The 16,961-nt window shown below is 41.0% G+C and overlaps 1 protein-coding gene across 5 annotated transcripts; it reads right to left on the reverse strand.

Annotated features, from left to right (window-relative positions):
- Window positions 1–9,524: 9,524 nt before the first annotated feature.
- LOC124108616 (rho-related GTP-binding protein RhoG) lies at window positions 9,525–16,664 on the reverse strand. Of its 5 annotated transcripts, none has more exons than XM_058586280.1 (4): window positions 16,511–16,664; window positions 14,995–15,137; window positions 12,355–12,437; window positions 9,525–11,517 (listed from the first exon to the last, which is right to left on the reverse strand). In XM_058586280.1, the coding sequence occupies exon 4, from the start codon at window positions 11,500–11,502 to the stop codon at window positions 10,927–10,929; it is 576 nt and encodes a 191-aa protein (XP_058442263.1). In that variant the 5' UTR covers window positions 11,503–11,517; window positions 12,355–12,437; window positions 14,995–15,137; window positions 16,511–16,664; the 3' UTR covers window positions 9,525–10,926. The 5 variants fall into 5 exon arrangements, with proteins under 5 accessions (XP_058442263.1, XP_058442262.1, XP_046323057.1 ...); XM_058586279.1 differs by having other exon boundaries at window positions 12,059–12,437; window positions 16,511–16,663; XM_046467101.2 differs by lacking the exon at window positions 14,995–15,137.
- Between the last annotated feature and the right edge of the window lie 297 nt (window positions 16,665–16,961).

Raw genomic sequence — 16,961 nt, forward strand, 5'->3', positions numbered from 1 at the left:
GTCGCACAGAAGTGACTAACAGGGCTCCTTGACCCCACGTGCCCCTACCGGAAGTTGAATAAGGGAAAAAGCAACCGGAAAGACCGGCTGTCCTACAGGGAAATAGATCGGTGTTACTACTTTACTAGCCGTTTTTGATTCGACCATGCGAGATCACGAGGCTGGGCGGGTGGGAAGCGGTTGGTCAAAGAAACTGTTCGGTCCCGCCCCCTCACGTATGCGCGTGCGTTCGCTTTGCACCGGAAAAGGGCAAAGCATCTTTCTCCATTCAAAAGGGATTGTGGAGTCACGTGGCCTGTGTCCTGGAAACTGCAGGTCACCACGTTACGATACTGGGAAGTAAGGGTAGGAATCGGTTCGTTTGTTTGGTGCTGCCTGCGATTTTACTGCTCCTTTCCAAAGTGAAATTTTCAGTGAATTGTTCAGGCAGCCCCCAGCTGTCGCAGAGGTATCGGTGCAAATTACTTGTTTTGAATTTACATTTCCCCTTAGTAATAGGTTTTCCCCACGACGTCTTACTTTCGGAAATGTGAAAGATTATTAAAATTAACTGGCTCTTCACCTAGATTGACAACGTTTTTCCCCTGAATCATTTGAAAGTGGGTTAGTGGGTTGGGGGGGGGTGTAACTCGGTGGTCACGCAAGCACAGCCCTTGGGTTATTACCGGCAACGCAAAGAATTAAACACCAACATGGGTTCTTCAGTCCTAAAAGTTGTAATCTTACTATGTAACCACAGAACCATTATCACATCTTTAAAACCGAGTCAATATATGTTTTAACATACACAGTATCTATTTACCTACTTGTCCTAATTGGGACATTTTACATATTTTCCAATGCAGGATCTATAAATGCGTTGCGTTTTTTTCATCTCCCTTTAGGCCAAATCCACGTGCCTTTTTCTTTGTTTTTCATGAGACTAGATTTTTGGGAATAATCCAAGCAATTTTCTAGAAAACATTACATGTCCTGAAGGTGATTGTTTCTTTGATTTGATTACATTTAAATATTGTACATGCCATCAGAAGGCACAATGTTGTCCCAATATTGGTGATACTAAATTTGATCATTTACATAAAGTGGTGACTGACAGATCTCTCCATGGTAAAGGGATACTTCCCCCCTTCTGTAATGAAAAAGTAATCTATGGGTGACATTTTGAGATCCTGTGACTATTTAGTTCTAAATGCTGTTTTACCCAATGATTTTGATTGCCTGAATCAATTTTATTGGGAGAGTGCAAATGAGTGATTTTTTTCAAATTAAGTTCTTTCTACATTTATTAACTGAACTTATTCAGTAAACAAAGTATTACCTCCTTTCTTTTATTTTTCCTTATTATTTATTTATTGGTACCTAGGGATTGAACATAGGGGCACTTTATCACAGAGCTACATTTCCAGTCCTTTTTTTTTGGGGGGGGGGGGTGTACCGGGAATTGAACTCAGGGGCACTCCACCACTGAGCCACATCCCCAGCCCTATTTTGTATTTTATTTAGAGACATGGTCTCACTGAGTTGCTTAGCGCCTCACCCTTGCTGGCGCTGGCTTTGAACTCTTAAATAATCCTCATGCCTCAGTCTCCTGAGCAGCTGAGATTACAAAAGTGCACCATCATGGCCTGCTATTTCTAGTCGTTTTTTTTTTGTTTTTTTTTGTTTTTTTTTAGTTTTAGGTGGACACAATATTTTTATTTTATTTTTATGTGGTGCTGAGGATCGAACCCAGTGCCCCACACATGCTAGGCGAGAACTCTACCACTGGGCCACAACCCCAGCCCCTCTAGTCTTTTTTCTTTTTTATTTTGAGACAAGGTCTTGCTAAATTGCTTAGGGCCTTGCCAAGTTGCTGAGGCTGGCCTCAAATTTGAGATCCTCCTGCCTTAGCCCCCTGAGTAACAGATTACAGGGCTGCACCTTTCTTTAAGTACTGGGGATTGAACTCAGGGGCACTTAACTACTGATCTGCATCCCCATCCCCAGCTCTTTTTTTGTATTTTATTTAGAGCTGGGTCTCACCAAGTTGCTTAGGGCCTCAATAAATTGCTGGGGCTGGCTTTGAACTCAGGATCCTCCTGCCTCAGCCTCTCAAGCCACTGGGATTACAGGCATGCACCATCGTGCCTGACTGTATATTTCTCTAATGCTTTATAACATAGTACTATCATTGTTTTGATGCTCCAGTTGTCACAAATTTGTCCAGTGGGAAACACTTAAGTCCTTTTTACATGATCGTTAGTCTTTGAACACTTTTCTTCCTTCATGACACAATATGTATCATGTTTTCTCTGTATATTCTCTGACCTGGAGCTAATAGCCATTTCTCAAAGGAGCCCTAGTTGCTTTTGTTTTTTATTGTTTGTTTGTTTTTGGTACCAGGGATTGAACTCAGGAACTCAACCACTAAGCCACATCCTCAGCCCTATTTTGTATTTTTATGTAGAATTCATGATCCTCCTGTCTCAGCCTCCAGAGCTACTGGAATTATAGACACGTGCCATCATGCTTTTTACTGGAGAATGGTGTTTAGAGGAGTGTCATTGCTTATTGACCTTTTCAGTGGAAAGAGCCAAAATAAGAAAATAATGAGTTTACACTAGTAATAGCTCCAACACCACAGGTTTTTCCTCACCTTTGTATGTGTATCTTGCTTCTCTTACCATGTAAACATTGGTTCCCAACACCAATATATTTACTGGTCAAAATTACAAACCAGGGGCCAGGCGTGGTGGCACACGCCTGTAATCCCAGTGGCTCTGGAGGCTGAGGCAGGAGGATCATGAGTTCAAAGCCAGCCTCAGCAAAAGTGAGGTGCTAAGCAATTCAATGAGACCCTGTCTCTAAATAAAATACATCATAGGGGTGGGGATGTGGCTCAGTGATCGAGTGCCTCTGAGTTCAATTCCTGGTACAAAAAAAAAAAAACCCATTAAGTATATACAAAGAACTGTGTTCCATTTTGCAAGCATATCTTACAGAGTGTTTATTTTCAGTTTAGTTAATTTTATATATAGAAAGTCAAATCTACATAAAAAGCTATTCCCATGCAGGCATGGTGGTGCATACTAGTAAACCCAGCAATGTGGAAGACTGAGGCAGGAGGATCACTAGTGTGAGGCCACCTTAGCAACTTAAGATTTAAAAATAAATTTTAAAAGGGTTGGGGATGTGACTTAGTGGTAGAGTGCCCATGGGTTAAATCCTGAATACCAAAAAATAAAAAGCCAATCCCACAGAAGTCTTGCTCCCTTGCCTGTAACCTCTATCCCATTCCCATCCATTATAAATAACCATTTCCTATAGTTTCTGGTATGTCCTATAGTTTGTTTTTCAAAAATAAACACATGGCTAGGAGTGGTAGTTCTCACCTATAAGAACTGCTGAGCTTGAGAGCTGAGGCAAGAGGATTGCAAGTTTAAAGCCAGCCTCAGCAACATAGTGAGGCCCTAGAAATTTAGGGAGACTGTCTCAAAAAGGGCTGAGGATGTGGCTTAGTGGTTAAGCACCCCTAGATTCAATTCCTGGTACAAAATAAATAAGCACATGTATATCTGTCTATATTCTTATTTTCCCCTTTTTTCCTTAACAGAAATGGTAGCATGCTGTGTGTACTCTTTTCACCTTGCCTTTTTTCACTTAATAATATAAACTGGAAGTCTTATTGTACCATTTCATAGAGCTTTTCCATATATATATTTGGTTCTGTGGATTAAACCCAGGGGTGCTAAACCACTGAGCAATATCCACAGCCCATATATGTGTGTGTGTGTGTGTGTGTGTGTATAATTTATTATAGACAGGATCTCGTTGAGTTTCTAAGTACCTTGCTAAGGTGCTGAGACTGGTTTTGAACTTGTGATCCTCCTGCCTCAGCTTCCCCATCCTCTGGGATTACAGGCATGCACTACTGCACCAGGCCTTTTCCTCATATTTTTAATGGATACTTCATGGGAACAATGTTCTAACAGTAGTTAGACCAGGCACAATGGCACACATCTAGAATCCCAAAAACTCAAGCAACTGAGGCAGGAGGATCAAAAATTTGAAGCCAACCTGAATAACTTAGTAATTTTAATTTCTTTTTAAAAAATGGCTGGAGATGTATCTCAGTGGTAAAGTGGCTCTGCTTTTGATCCCCTGTACTGCCAAAAAAAAAAAAAAAAAAAAAAGCAGTAGAATTGATCCTTTTTAAAATTTTTATTTATTTATTTATTTATTTATTTGTAGTTCAACACAATATTGTTATTTTATTTTTATGTGGTGCTGAGGATCGAACCCAGCACCCTGCATGTGCTAGGTGAGTGCTCTACCACTGAGCCACAACCCCATCCCCTAGAATTGACCTTTTTGATGGTACTAGGGATCAAACTCAAGGCTTCAATGCATGCTGGGCAAGCACATTACCACTGAGCTACACCCCCCAGCCACTGAAATATATTTTTTTAAAATATTTATTTTTTAGTTATAGATGGACACAATATATTTATTTCGTTTTTATGTGGCACTGAGGTTTGAACCCAGTGCCTCATGTGTGCTAGGTGAGCACTCTACCACTGAGCCACAACCTCAGCCCCTGAAATGTTTTTAATATACCTTTCATTAGTTATTTAATATACTATATTGCTTCTTAAATGCTTGTGCCTGAAGAAAAGCAGATTCAATGAGAGATAGATGGAGGCTTATAGGATGTGAAAGAGGACTTCAAATATATTATTGTTAAAGCCTCCTATCTTGACTCAAAACATGGTTTTAGGTTTGGGGGTGTAGCTTACTGGTAGTGTGAGCTTGGACTGTTCAAGGCCCTGGGTTCAGTCCCCAGCACCAACAAGAAAATGGTTTTTCATTCATATAACACATGACCCAGAAATTTCACTCCTACTTTTTCTACCCAACAATTGAAATCATATGTACAAGGATGTGGGGAAAAAAAGTACACTCATACATTGCTGGTGGGACTGCAAATTCATGCAACCACTTTGGAAAGCAGTGTGGAAATTCCTCAGAAAACTTGGAATGGAAACAACATTTTACCCAGCTATCCCACTCCTTGGTTTATACCCAAAGGGCTTAAAATCAGCATACCATAGTAACATAGCCACACCAATGTTTATAACAGCTGAATTCACAATAGCTAAACTGGAACCAACCTAGATGCCCATCAGTAGATGAATGGATAAAGAAACTGGTATATATACACAATCGAATATTACTCAGCATTAAAAAAGAATAAAATTGTGGCATTTGCAGGTAAATGGATGGAATTGGAGGATATTATGCTAAGTGAAGTAAGCCAATCCCAATGAATTAAAGGCTGAATGTTTCTCTCACTAGTGGATGCTGATCTATAATGGGGATGGAAGGGAAGAATGGAGGATCTTTGGATTGGGCAAAGGGGAGGGTGGGGAGAGGTTATGAGGGTAGGAAAGATGGTGGAATGAGGTAGATATCATTACCCTAAGTACATGTATGATTGCATAAATGGTGCGTCTCTACACCATGTACAACCAGATAATTGAAATGTTGCACTCCTTTTGTGTATGATGAATTGAAATGCATTCTGCTGTCATGTGCGACTAATTATAATAAAAAATAAGTAAAATCATATATACACAAAAAACGTTGTACATTGGACTGGGGATGTGGCTCAAGCGGTAGCGCACTTGCCTGGCATGCGTGCAGCCCGGGTTCAATCCTCAGCACCACATACAAACAAAGATGTTGTGTCCGCCGAAAACTAAAAAAAAAAAAAAAAAATAAGATTCTCTCTTTCTCTCTCTCTCTCTCCCTCTCTCTCTCTTTAAAAAAAAAAAAACATTGTACACACATATTAGTGATAATAAAAAGTGAAGTGAAAACCCAAATGTCAATCTGATGAATAGAGAAATAAGATATATTCATACAATGGAATATTAACAATAAAAAGAAATTAAGTACTGATATGTGATATAAAATGGAATTTGAAGACATTATGCTAGATGAAGAGAGTTATAAAAGAAAGACTAGTGGTTGTCTAGGAATGGCAGTGGACTATTAACAGGGATAAACTGCATGAAGCATTCCTGGAGTCATAGAAATGTTCTAAAATTGCATTTTGGTGATGTTTGCACAACTAAATTTACTAAAAATTATTAAATTATACACTTGAAATAGGTGAATTTTATGGAGCTAAAACTATCCCTCAGTTTTACTGAGGGAGTATTTTGTTTTTATGGTGCAGGGTATCAAACCCAGGGCCTTGCACATTACTAAGCACATGCCTTACCAATGAGCTACATCCCAGCTTCAAAACTGTTTTTTTTTTTTTTAAACATCAGCCTCAGCAACTTAGATCTCTTCTCAAAATAAAAAATAAAAATACTGAGGATGTAACTTAGTGGTAGAACGCACCTGGATTCAATCCCTAGTACCAAGAAAAGAAACAACATGATTTTGCTCTTCCTTACTAGTACACTTAGTGTTAGTGCACTACACCATACCCAATTACCATCCAGAATTAGTCACACATTTTTAAAAATAACACATAGGATATATTGCTGAGATAGTGAAAGGGGCAAAGGATATTAAGTGATGTGTCTTTACACTTAGTCCCTAATGTAGTAGTGCTTGTAACATACAAGACCTAAATTATTTACTAACTGTAGTTTGAGAAAAAAAAATTGCCTGCACAGAACTAACTGACCTGTTATTAGTGAGAATCTGGAAGAGAAGCTAAATCCTGAGGATGGATAAGTGGGGGCAAGAATGAGAGAATCAATATTAGAACACAGTTCCCTACCCTGATTATCTGGTAAAGAAAAACAAGTACAGTTACATGTTGGTGCACTGTGCAATATGACAGTTATAATTATTTCATCCTTTGCAAGTTGAAGAGAATTTAGAAAGCACTCAAAGAAGAAGGGAGAGGAATTGCTTTGATTTTTTTTCTGGTAAAATCAGAAAAGTTTATTATCATTTGTTTTGAATAATTTCAGCAAGTTGATCTTCATACAAATTCCTTTTAAATATAAAAACCAAGTTGTCAGTGTATACTCAAGACCATCAAATCAGTCCAGTATAAAAAGGACTCCTACTTAGACTTGAGGATTACACCTCCATTTATTAGAAGAAAACTGTTCGCCCACACAAAACCCAGGCCTACGTTTAGTAACTTGCTAGGCAAAAGTGGAGTAGGAGGCACTGTTAAATTGAAAGTCACTTAAGCGCCTTGCTTGCCTGTAATCCCACCAGCTTCGGAGGCTGAGACAGGAGAATCTCAAGTTTAAAGCCAGCTTCAACAAAAGGGAGGCACTAAGCAACTCAATGAGACCCTGTCTCCAAATAAAATAAAAAGTAGGGTTGGGGATGTGGCTCAGTGGTTGAGTGCCCCTGAGTTCAATCCCTGGTACCAAAATAAATAAATAAAAATCATTTGAAAAGATGACAGTAGGGCAGGGGTTGTGGCTCAGTGGTAGAGCATTTGCCTAGCACATGTGATGCACTGGGTTTGATCCTCAGCACCACATAAAAATAAATAAATAAAGGTATTGTGTCCAACTACAACTAAAAAAAATTTAGGAAAAAATAAAAGATGACAGTAACTTGGGCACAGGGGTGCACGCCATAATCCCAGCGGTTTGGGAGGCTGAGGCAGGAGGATCCCAAGTTCAAAGCCAGCCTCAGCAAATTAGTGAGGCACTAAGTAACTCAGGGAGAACCTGTCTCTAAATAAAATATAAAAAAGGGCTGGGATGTGGCTCAGTGATAAAGTATCTCTGGGTTCAATCCCCAGTACCAAAAAAAAAAGACAGTAGCTAAACAGAAAGTTCCCCAAGAAGGGCTGGGGATATAGCTATATGGTAGAACACTTGCCTAATGTGTGAAACCATGGCTCAATCCCCAGCACCATAAAAATTAAATCAGGTTAATTCTCATAGACAGCCACACAGGTGGCAGCCATGTTTCTAGCCTGTATAAGCCTTTATGTTCTGTAAGCATCCCAGGGAACATCAGTCAAAATAACCCAAGCAAAATGCTTTACCCACTGCAGGGGTAAGTACAGTTTTTTTGTTTTTTTTTTTTTTAGTTTTCGGCGGACACAACATCATTGTTTGTATGTGGTGCTGAGGATCGAACCTGGGCCGCATGCATGCCAGGCAAGAGCGCTACTGCTTGAGCCACATCCCCAGCCCAAGTACAGATCTTATGACCTTCATTTCTCAATTCTCAAAAACCCAGTGCTATTTGGCATGGTAGAATGGGGTATGCACAGAGAAATTATCAACCATTATTTGCCATATGAAGAAGTATTCCTTCCATACCAAATGAAGGTCAAAAAGACAAGGAGAAAAGGAGAAGCTGGCATACTGGGAGATGGCAAGCTGAGCAACTCTAGCAAAGCCTGATATCCTATATAACCACAAGGGGGACGGAATATTCCAACTCTTGGGAGCTGTTAAAAGAGATAAAAGAGCTGGGCCCAGTGGTGCATACCTGTAATTCCAGCGGCTCAGGAGGCCGAGACAGAAGGATCATGGGTTCAAAGCCAGCCTCAGCAATGGTGAGGTGCTTAGCAACTCAATGAGACCCTGTCTCTAGATAACATACAAAACAGGGCTGGGGATGTGGCTCAGTGGTCGAGTGCCCCTGAGTTCAATCCCTGGTACCAAAAAAAAAAAAAAAAAAAAAAAAAAACTAGAACAAGCTACCCTGTAATCTTAGGTACTTGAAAAACTAAGGCAGGAAGATTAGAAGTTCAAGGCCAGCTTCAGCAACTTTGTGAAACCCTGTTTCAAATTTTAAAAAATTAAAAAGGGTTGGGGATATAGTTCAGTGGTAAAGTGCTTGCCTTGTATACACCAGGCCCTGGGTTCCATTACAAGCACCAAACAAACAAACAAAAAAATTGGGCCAGGCATGATAGTGCACACCAATAATCCAATAATTTGGGAGTCTGACAGCTGAGGCAGGAGCATTGCAAGTTTGAGGCTAGCCTCAGCAACTAAGCAAGGCTCTAAGCAACTTAGTGAGACCCTGTCTTAAAATAAAAATGGCTGGGAATGTGGCTCAGTGGTAAATAAGGCCTCTTAATGTTGAGAGCCACAGCCGAAGGGGCCCCAGCAAACTTCCAGCTGCCAGCAAACTTCCAGCTGCCGGCTGACGATTGGCTCACAGCAGCCCCAGCAACATCTAGCTGATTGGCTCCTCTGCGGTGATGCTCATTGGACTGTTTCCCTGCCCTTTCAGACCACGGAGCTGCTCATTGGGGGACTTTTTTGGCTCCGCCCACGTGACCCAGCCAATCGGCCTCAAGAGCAGGAGGATTGTGGGAGGTGGAGAGAAGCTTGTGTGGGAGAGAGAGGCTTGTGGAAAGCCGGTGGTGGCAGTTGAGGCTCTGAGGGTTTTTCCTGAGAGACTATTTTGTTTGTCGTGTGTGGTTCTAAAAATAAAGTTAGTTTCTTTTGACAAGTGGCTCCTGATTGTGCCCAGCCAGACTGCGGCATTTGGGGAACGAACCCGCGACCTTGGCGTTATCAGCAGGACAGTTTAATTGTTTTGTTTTTGTTTTATTTAGGGAATTGACCTTGAGTGGGTTTATTTTACAGGAAGTGACTAAGAGGGAAAGGGACCACACAGAAGACTCAGATACAGCTTTTTGAGGGATTGAATAACTTCCACATCACGAAGTCGACAGTGCTAGTGGAATCTAATAGCAGATCTCACTGTGGGACCCTATCTGCAGTGCATGCACTATCATCACTAAATGCCAAACCCATCTCCTGAAGCAGAGGAACCAATAATAAGTCCATGGCTGATATAAACATTTGTCTCAAAGGCATAATGAGGAAAACATCAAAAAGAACAGGACCACATTATGCTTTTTGCATTTTTTTAAGCCTCATTGAGAATTCCCAGTTTCCACTAACCCAACTTCTCTGAAACTATTATCTGGTATTATATGGGACCTCCAAAAATGTTCAGTGGTGAAATAAGTGTGGGAAACAATGCATACATAATAAGTTATAAAGTTCTACTGTAAAGAAACCTGATGGGTTTTATATAAATTGCTGATTCCTGAGCTTATTGGACAATAGATAGAACCCTTTAAAAATGAACATCTATTACTAGCTCAGATTTTTGGAAAATGATGCTTAACCATTTTTGTGAAAATGTCTCATCTCAAGAATAAGAGGAATGTGTCAACATTGGGAACATGCATAACACAAATAAAATGGCTTTCAAAAACTCAGTATATTAGGACACCTATAATCCTAGCTACTTAGGAGGCTGAGGCAGGAGAATCACAAGTTTGAGGCCAGCCTGGGCAACTTAGTGAGACCCTGTCTCAAAAAGTCAAAAGGAGTGGGGATGTAGTTAAGTGGTAAAGAACCCTGAGGTTTCACCAATATGGGAAAATTAGCATATCAAGACTGGGGGTGCAGCTCAATGGTGCTTATGTGGCATGCATGAGATCCTAGGTTCAATCCCCAGGATCACAAAAAAAAATTAGAATATCTAAAAGTTTAAGGCAGTGATTTAAAAATCATTGTCTGAGGCACTTGCTCAATGGTAGATACAGCAAAGAAAGTCAAAGTTAGATTTCAAAGCAGACAAGCAAATGCTTCCCAAGGACAGCATGAAGATTGCTGTGCTTCATCACGGCTTGGCCAGTAGAAAAAAGAACAGCATTCAGTGGCATCTCCTTTTACTGCTTGTGACAGGGGATACAGATAGACACACACAAACTTCCTCCACAAGGTTCATACCAAACTTAAAAGCAGTTGTGTATGAAATAGTCTGTCTTCTAGGTTCCTCCAAAAGCCAAATAACCAGGAGTCTAGGGCTTCTAGGGGAAGAGAGAAATGGCTCATGCTGGCACTTGCAACTACTATCAAAGGAAGCTTCCTTTACATTTTTAGGTGCAGTCTCCAAAGTAGCACCCAAAAGCTACAAGAGGACACATTTCTTAGCATTCTTCTTTGAGGCAGGGTAAAGCACTGCCCGGACAGCTTCCAAAAACACCTCATGTACCCCATCCTGCATCAGGGCTGAACATTCCAGATACTTCACAGCCCCTACCTGCTTAGCCAGCGAATTGCCTTGTTGAGGAGTTGTGGGCACTAGGCTCTGTTCCTTCAGCTTCTTCACTGTCTCATGGTCACTTCGCAGGTCCCTCTTAGTGCCTACCAGCAGAACAGGTACATTGGGGCAATGATGGGAGACTTCTGGGTGCCACTTATGCCTCACATTGGCATAAGAGGATGGGTTGCCAATGGAAAAACAAATGACAAAAATATTGGTCTGGGGGTAGGAGAGTGTCCGCAATCGATCATATTCTTCTTGGCCAGCAGTATCCCACAGATTCAGGCTGACGATTTGGCCATCCACAGATGTTTGGGCACTATAGTTGTCAAAGACAGTGGGGATATACTCCTCAGGAAATGCATTTGTAGTGTAACTGATGAGGAGGCAGGTCTTACCCACAGCCCCATCTCCTACAACCACACATTTGATGGTCTGCATTCTTCCCTTGTAATCCTATGTACAAGAGAAAAAAATATTCAGAGATATTTGGTTAATTTAGGGAGCTTTATAAACATTTCCGAGAAGGAAGAGAAAGGAAAGCACCCCCCCCCCCCCCGCACACACACACACACACACATACTCCCTGTGCCCCTAACACCATAGAAGAGTAATCTGGGAAAGCTTGTATAGGACAAGAGTTTTTACACTGAACTGTTTTTACACTTTACAGTCCGCTGGAGCTTGTGGACTGTGAGAGGACAGGCTTTAGTTGGTTCTAGAAGCCACCTCTGGGATTGTGAAAATATTATATGTATGTGTATAAATAAATTATTCACATACAACTGATCCAAAGTTGTCAGATTCTCAAAAGTTGTAAATCCAGACATATTAAAAACTATTCATATACATAGGTATGAATGTTAAGTTGTTGTCATAAGGTTTGGATATACTATATCAAAGGTGCTAACATATTACAGGTACTCAGGAAATGGTAACTATAATTTCAAAAAACATAGGCATAGAAAGGTTTCCAAGATTGAAAAATGGTACTCACCATATAATAGTTATTTGTTACACATTTGTCATAAGGTCTGGATATACTTTATCAAAGGTGCTAACATTGCAGGTGTTCAGTAAATGGGGATTGATTAATTTTAAAAAAATAAGTGTAGCCAGTCTCAGTGGCTCATGCCTTTCTTTATTCCAGCAACTCAGGAGGCTAAGGCAGGAGGCCTTGTAAGTTGGATGCTTGCCTGGGCACCTTGTCTCAAAATTTTAAAAAATAATAATAAAAAGAGCTGAGGATGTATTTCAGTGCCAAGGCACCCCCCCAGGTTCAATCCCCAGTACCAAAAAAGAGTCAAGGCTCCGAAGTCGGACTTCCTGGAGTCAAAAAGCTTCCTAAGCTTCATGAACTTGGGCAAGTTCTTAACCTGTGTTAAATAAAAGAAGATATGCGTAGTTTATTAATCACTGTCATATACACAGTCCTCATTAAGTGTTAGAAGCTATGATGATGTATTTTGTTCATTTGTTTCATTTTTGTTGTTGATGTTGTTGTTTTATTTTTTTTGTGTGTGGTGTTAGAAATCCATTTCAGGGCTTCTCAAATGCCAGACTGTTGCTCTACCACTGAACAACACCCTCGGCCCTGGACTTCTTAATTCTGCTAATACTATACTACTGAGGGAAGGCAAAAATTCTGTAATATGGTTTCAATGCTAGAAAAACCAGAGATCTCATACCATCTTCCCACCTTATCTGAACAAAACAACACCACCATGCTGTTGTCCATTTTTTCATGAATCAAGTATTTCAGAGTAAATGATATGACATAGATAATCTCCAGAAGTATATATAAACATGTGCTCTCATGTTTACACCCCCATATTAATACCCTATCACTGTCCTGCCCTCAATTTAAGCTGCAAAGCATTCTACTTTCTTTTTAAAAAAATTTACTTGTTCTTTTTAGTTATACATGACAGTAGAATATATTTTGATATATCATACATACATGGAGTACAACTTCCCATTTTTGTGGTTGTACATGATGTGGAGTACATTCTACTTTAGATTCTTGGTTATTGCAATTTTGCTTTTGTTCAGTACTGGGGACTGAACCCAGGGGTGCTTAACCACTAAGCTACATCCCCAGCCCTTTTTATTTTGAGACAGGGTCTTGCTAAATTACTTAGGATCTCACTAAGTTGCTAAGACTAGCTCTGAACTTGGAATCCTTCTGCCTCAGCTTCCTAACCTGTTGGGATTACAGGTGTATACCACCACACTCAGCAGACTAAATCTCTCTCATTTTCTTTCTTTCTTTTTTCTGAAGCAGAGATTCAACCAAGGGGCACTTAACCACTGAGCCACATCACCAGGCCTTTTTATATTTCATTTAGAGACAGGGACTTGATGAGTTGCTTAGGGCCTCGCTAAATTGCTGAGACTGGCATATATATATATATATATATATATATATATATATATATATATATATAGAGAGAGAGAGAGAGAGAGAGAGAGAGATATGAACACAATACCTTTATTTTGTTTATTTATTTTTGTGTGGTGCTGAGGATCAAACCCAGTACCTCACACATGCGAGGCTAGTACTCTATCACTAAGCCACAACCCCAGCCCCTGAGGGCTGGCTTTTAACTCACAATCCTCCTACCTCAGCCTCCCAATCTATTTGGATTATAAGTGTGTGCCACCATGCCCAGCCAGACTCAATCTTTTTTATTTATTTTTAAAATATTTTTGTAGTTATAGATGGACACAATACCATTATTTTATTTATTTATTTTTATGTGGTACTAAGGATTGAAACCAGTGTCTCATACTTGCAAGGCAGGCACTCTGCCACTGAGCCACAATCCCAGCCCCAGACTCAATCTTTATAACATTAATTTCTTCAAGCGTCAGAACATGGAGGAAAGGGGATTGTCATATGTATTTGGTTACAGGGATAAAAATGAGAATTTCTCACCTTGGTAATTTAGAGAAATAACATTCCCATATTGCTGTCTTATTAGGCAAACAAAAGAAAAAAAAAAAAAAAACCCTCATCATGGGTCAGTTTAAAGAGAAGTTGGCCTTCAGAGCATGTTTCACATAAGCCCACTAGGGGTAGCTCTCTGCTCACATAATTCTAACCAGGGAGACCATCCATAGATCCCATACCTAAAAAAAAGTCCAGAGCATAATTCAGCTCTGATGGGCAACTATGCCCTAGGAATAGGCATAACAATTACACAAATTCTATGATAACAGGGCAAAGCCACCACCACACTACCTGTGAATAGCCTTTTTTGACTTCCTGTCTGGATTCTCTTCTTCCTATGAATTGCTATACCAGTTAGCCTATGCAACCCCACTTCCAGCCTCCTTAGATATCATCCAGTGTCTGAAACTCCTGCTCAAAGAGACTGCTTTCAGGACAACAGTACAATTGAGGGATGGTATGTTGCAGAACCAGGGTAAAACTTAAGCACAAAGACTACTTTGTACCCTAAGTTCAGCCCCTAAAATAACTGGGAAAAGTTATCTGTACTTGTTTATCTTGGTTTAGATCTACTAGTGTTCCTGGCATATATGGTCTACAGATAATGACTATACATGGCACACTAATGGCTGGGTGCCTAGGTAATAGTTTGCAGTCAGAATATCACAGAAATAAGAAAAGCCAAAGCAGTACCAACTTCTTATAAACACCTTCATTCATAGCAAAATCTCTATGAAAGGCAGGGTTTAGCAAAAGTCCCAGGTGCGCGGTGGCCGGGGGGGGGGGGGGCTTCTTTGCACAATTCACTTATTTGTATTAAGCCCATGTATTCTGGACACTGTTTTCTCATGTATGTGTTTGAAATTTTTAATAGTTATAAAGTCTCAAAATAATGATAAAAATATTTTAAAGGGTTGGGGGCTCTGAGAAAAAGCTAGGAATTATTTAAAGAAAGGAAAATATTTTAGGTTGTTCATCACCTGTATGAGAAAAGGTTTACATCAACTCCAACATCTGGCACCACGCTGTCCTTGTCAAGGATCATGCACAATTTTCCTCATCACCACCACTATCCATACATTCTCCCAGATTCTACCCTAGGCACTGCACTGCTGGGAGGATTCTTTAAAGGGGTAAAAACAATAAAAACTTCCTTAACCCTAGAAACTTAGTTTGGTGGAAAGGAGAGGCTATACATTAAAAGGCAAATTAGGCCGGATCTAGTGGTGCACTCCTGTGTCTTCCAGTCTTTTTTTTTTTTTTTTTTTGTAGATGGACACAATACCTTTATTTTATTTTTACGTGGTGCTGAGGATTGAACCCAGTCCCTTACACGTGCTAGGCAAACGCTCTACCACTGAGCTACAGCCCCAGCTCTTCCAGTCTTATCAAGTATCGTCCACAAATAGTCTACCCAGCAGGCAATTTTCTCCTAAGCTATATTCACCATATATTCACAACATTCAAGTCAGGCATGGTGGCAACCCACCTGCAATCCCAGCAGCTCTGGAGACTGAGGCAGGAGGACTGCAAGTTCAAAAGCCAGCCTCAGCTACTCAGCTACTGAGACCCTATTTAATAATTTAAAAAGGCGGATGGGGCTGAGGTTCATTGGTTAAGTGCCCCCGGGTTCAATCCCCAGTACAAAAATAAATCAGCAATATTCAGGATCAGCTCAGAATAGTACTGTTTATAACACATTCTCCAAGTTGCAATCTTCCCACCTCTGTCTACATCCATGTAAAATTACTCTGTAACTTTCTGAAACCAAAACAATTCAGTATAAGTTTCCCATTTTTATTTACTACTTTCTTCAATTTAGTTATCTACAGAACAGAGGAAGCTTTTTACATTGAAGACTGACTGCTGGGCTGGGGATGTGGCTCAAGCGGTAGCGCGCTCGCCTGGCATGTGTGCGGCCCGGGTTCGATCCTCAGCACCACATACAAACAAAGATGTTGTGTCTGCCGAAAACTAAATAAATAAATATTAAAAAAAAAAAGACTGACTGCTTTGATTCAAGACTGGTCAAAGGAGACTTTCAAGGCGCTTGTAGATGATTGAAACCTAGTGAACACTTCCCAACCCTGGGGGAGGGGTGGGAGGAGGAGGAGGGTTTTTATCTGAAACTTAGGAAACTTAACCTAAGGAGGGGCAAGTCTAGTGACCCAATCACAGAAACCACAAGCCCACTCAGCACTTTCCTCACATTCTCCACCAAGGGTAGTTTACTCCGGTTTCATAAGGACTACTAAGCCTGGGACAGAGAGGTGCCCCCCCCCACACACACACACACACAACATAGGATTCACAAATCGGAAGGGTTGGGTCAATCTCCCAGACCTACACATATCTCACTCCACCCCACCCCCAGCAAATTCCTTCCATTCAGGGAGTAGCTCAAATCCTAAGGCAACTGTCCTGGGGGAATAGGGAGACTCTAGCTGAGAAGAAGGTAGTTGGCTGTGGGAGGGTCTGTCTGTCCATAAAGGTTACCCGGCAAAGTCTGATCTTTATCCAGCGCCCGATGGACTGCTGCTGGCCTGCTGGCCGGCTGGCGAAGCCTCCGGGAGGTCTTGAGTGGGGCTAGGAAAGACAAGCTGTGAGAGCTCAGCGACACATCCGGGTAGATCCGGGTAGCGACTGAGTCCCACCCCATGGTTGGACGCAGTCTTCACTCGACGCCCCGAGACCTCCTGGGAAGTGGAGTTCCAGGGCCCGCCTAGCTATCAGCGAGTCACAGGCTCTTAAACCACACTTTAAGGACTACTTAAGATCCCAACCCCAGTACCAAATGACTTCTTTACCTTAGCGAAATGAGACCACTCTCTCCTTCCAGTCTCCAGAGCTCCACCGTGCCTGGCTTGAATGTTTCTTATTGTGAATGTAGCTTAGGAGAAAATTGCCTGCTGGGTAGACTATTTGTGGAGGATGCTCTATTAGATAA

The sequence above is a fragment of the Marmota monax genome, unplaced genomic scaffold (assembly GCF_021218885.2).
Source record: "Marmota monax isolate L192 unplaced genomic scaffold, Marmota_monax_Labrador192_F-V1.1 WCK01_AAM20220418_F8-fsc00284, whole genome shotgun sequence".
NCBI lineage: Eukaryota > Metazoa > Chordata > Mammalia > Rodentia > Sciuridae > Marmota > Marmota monax.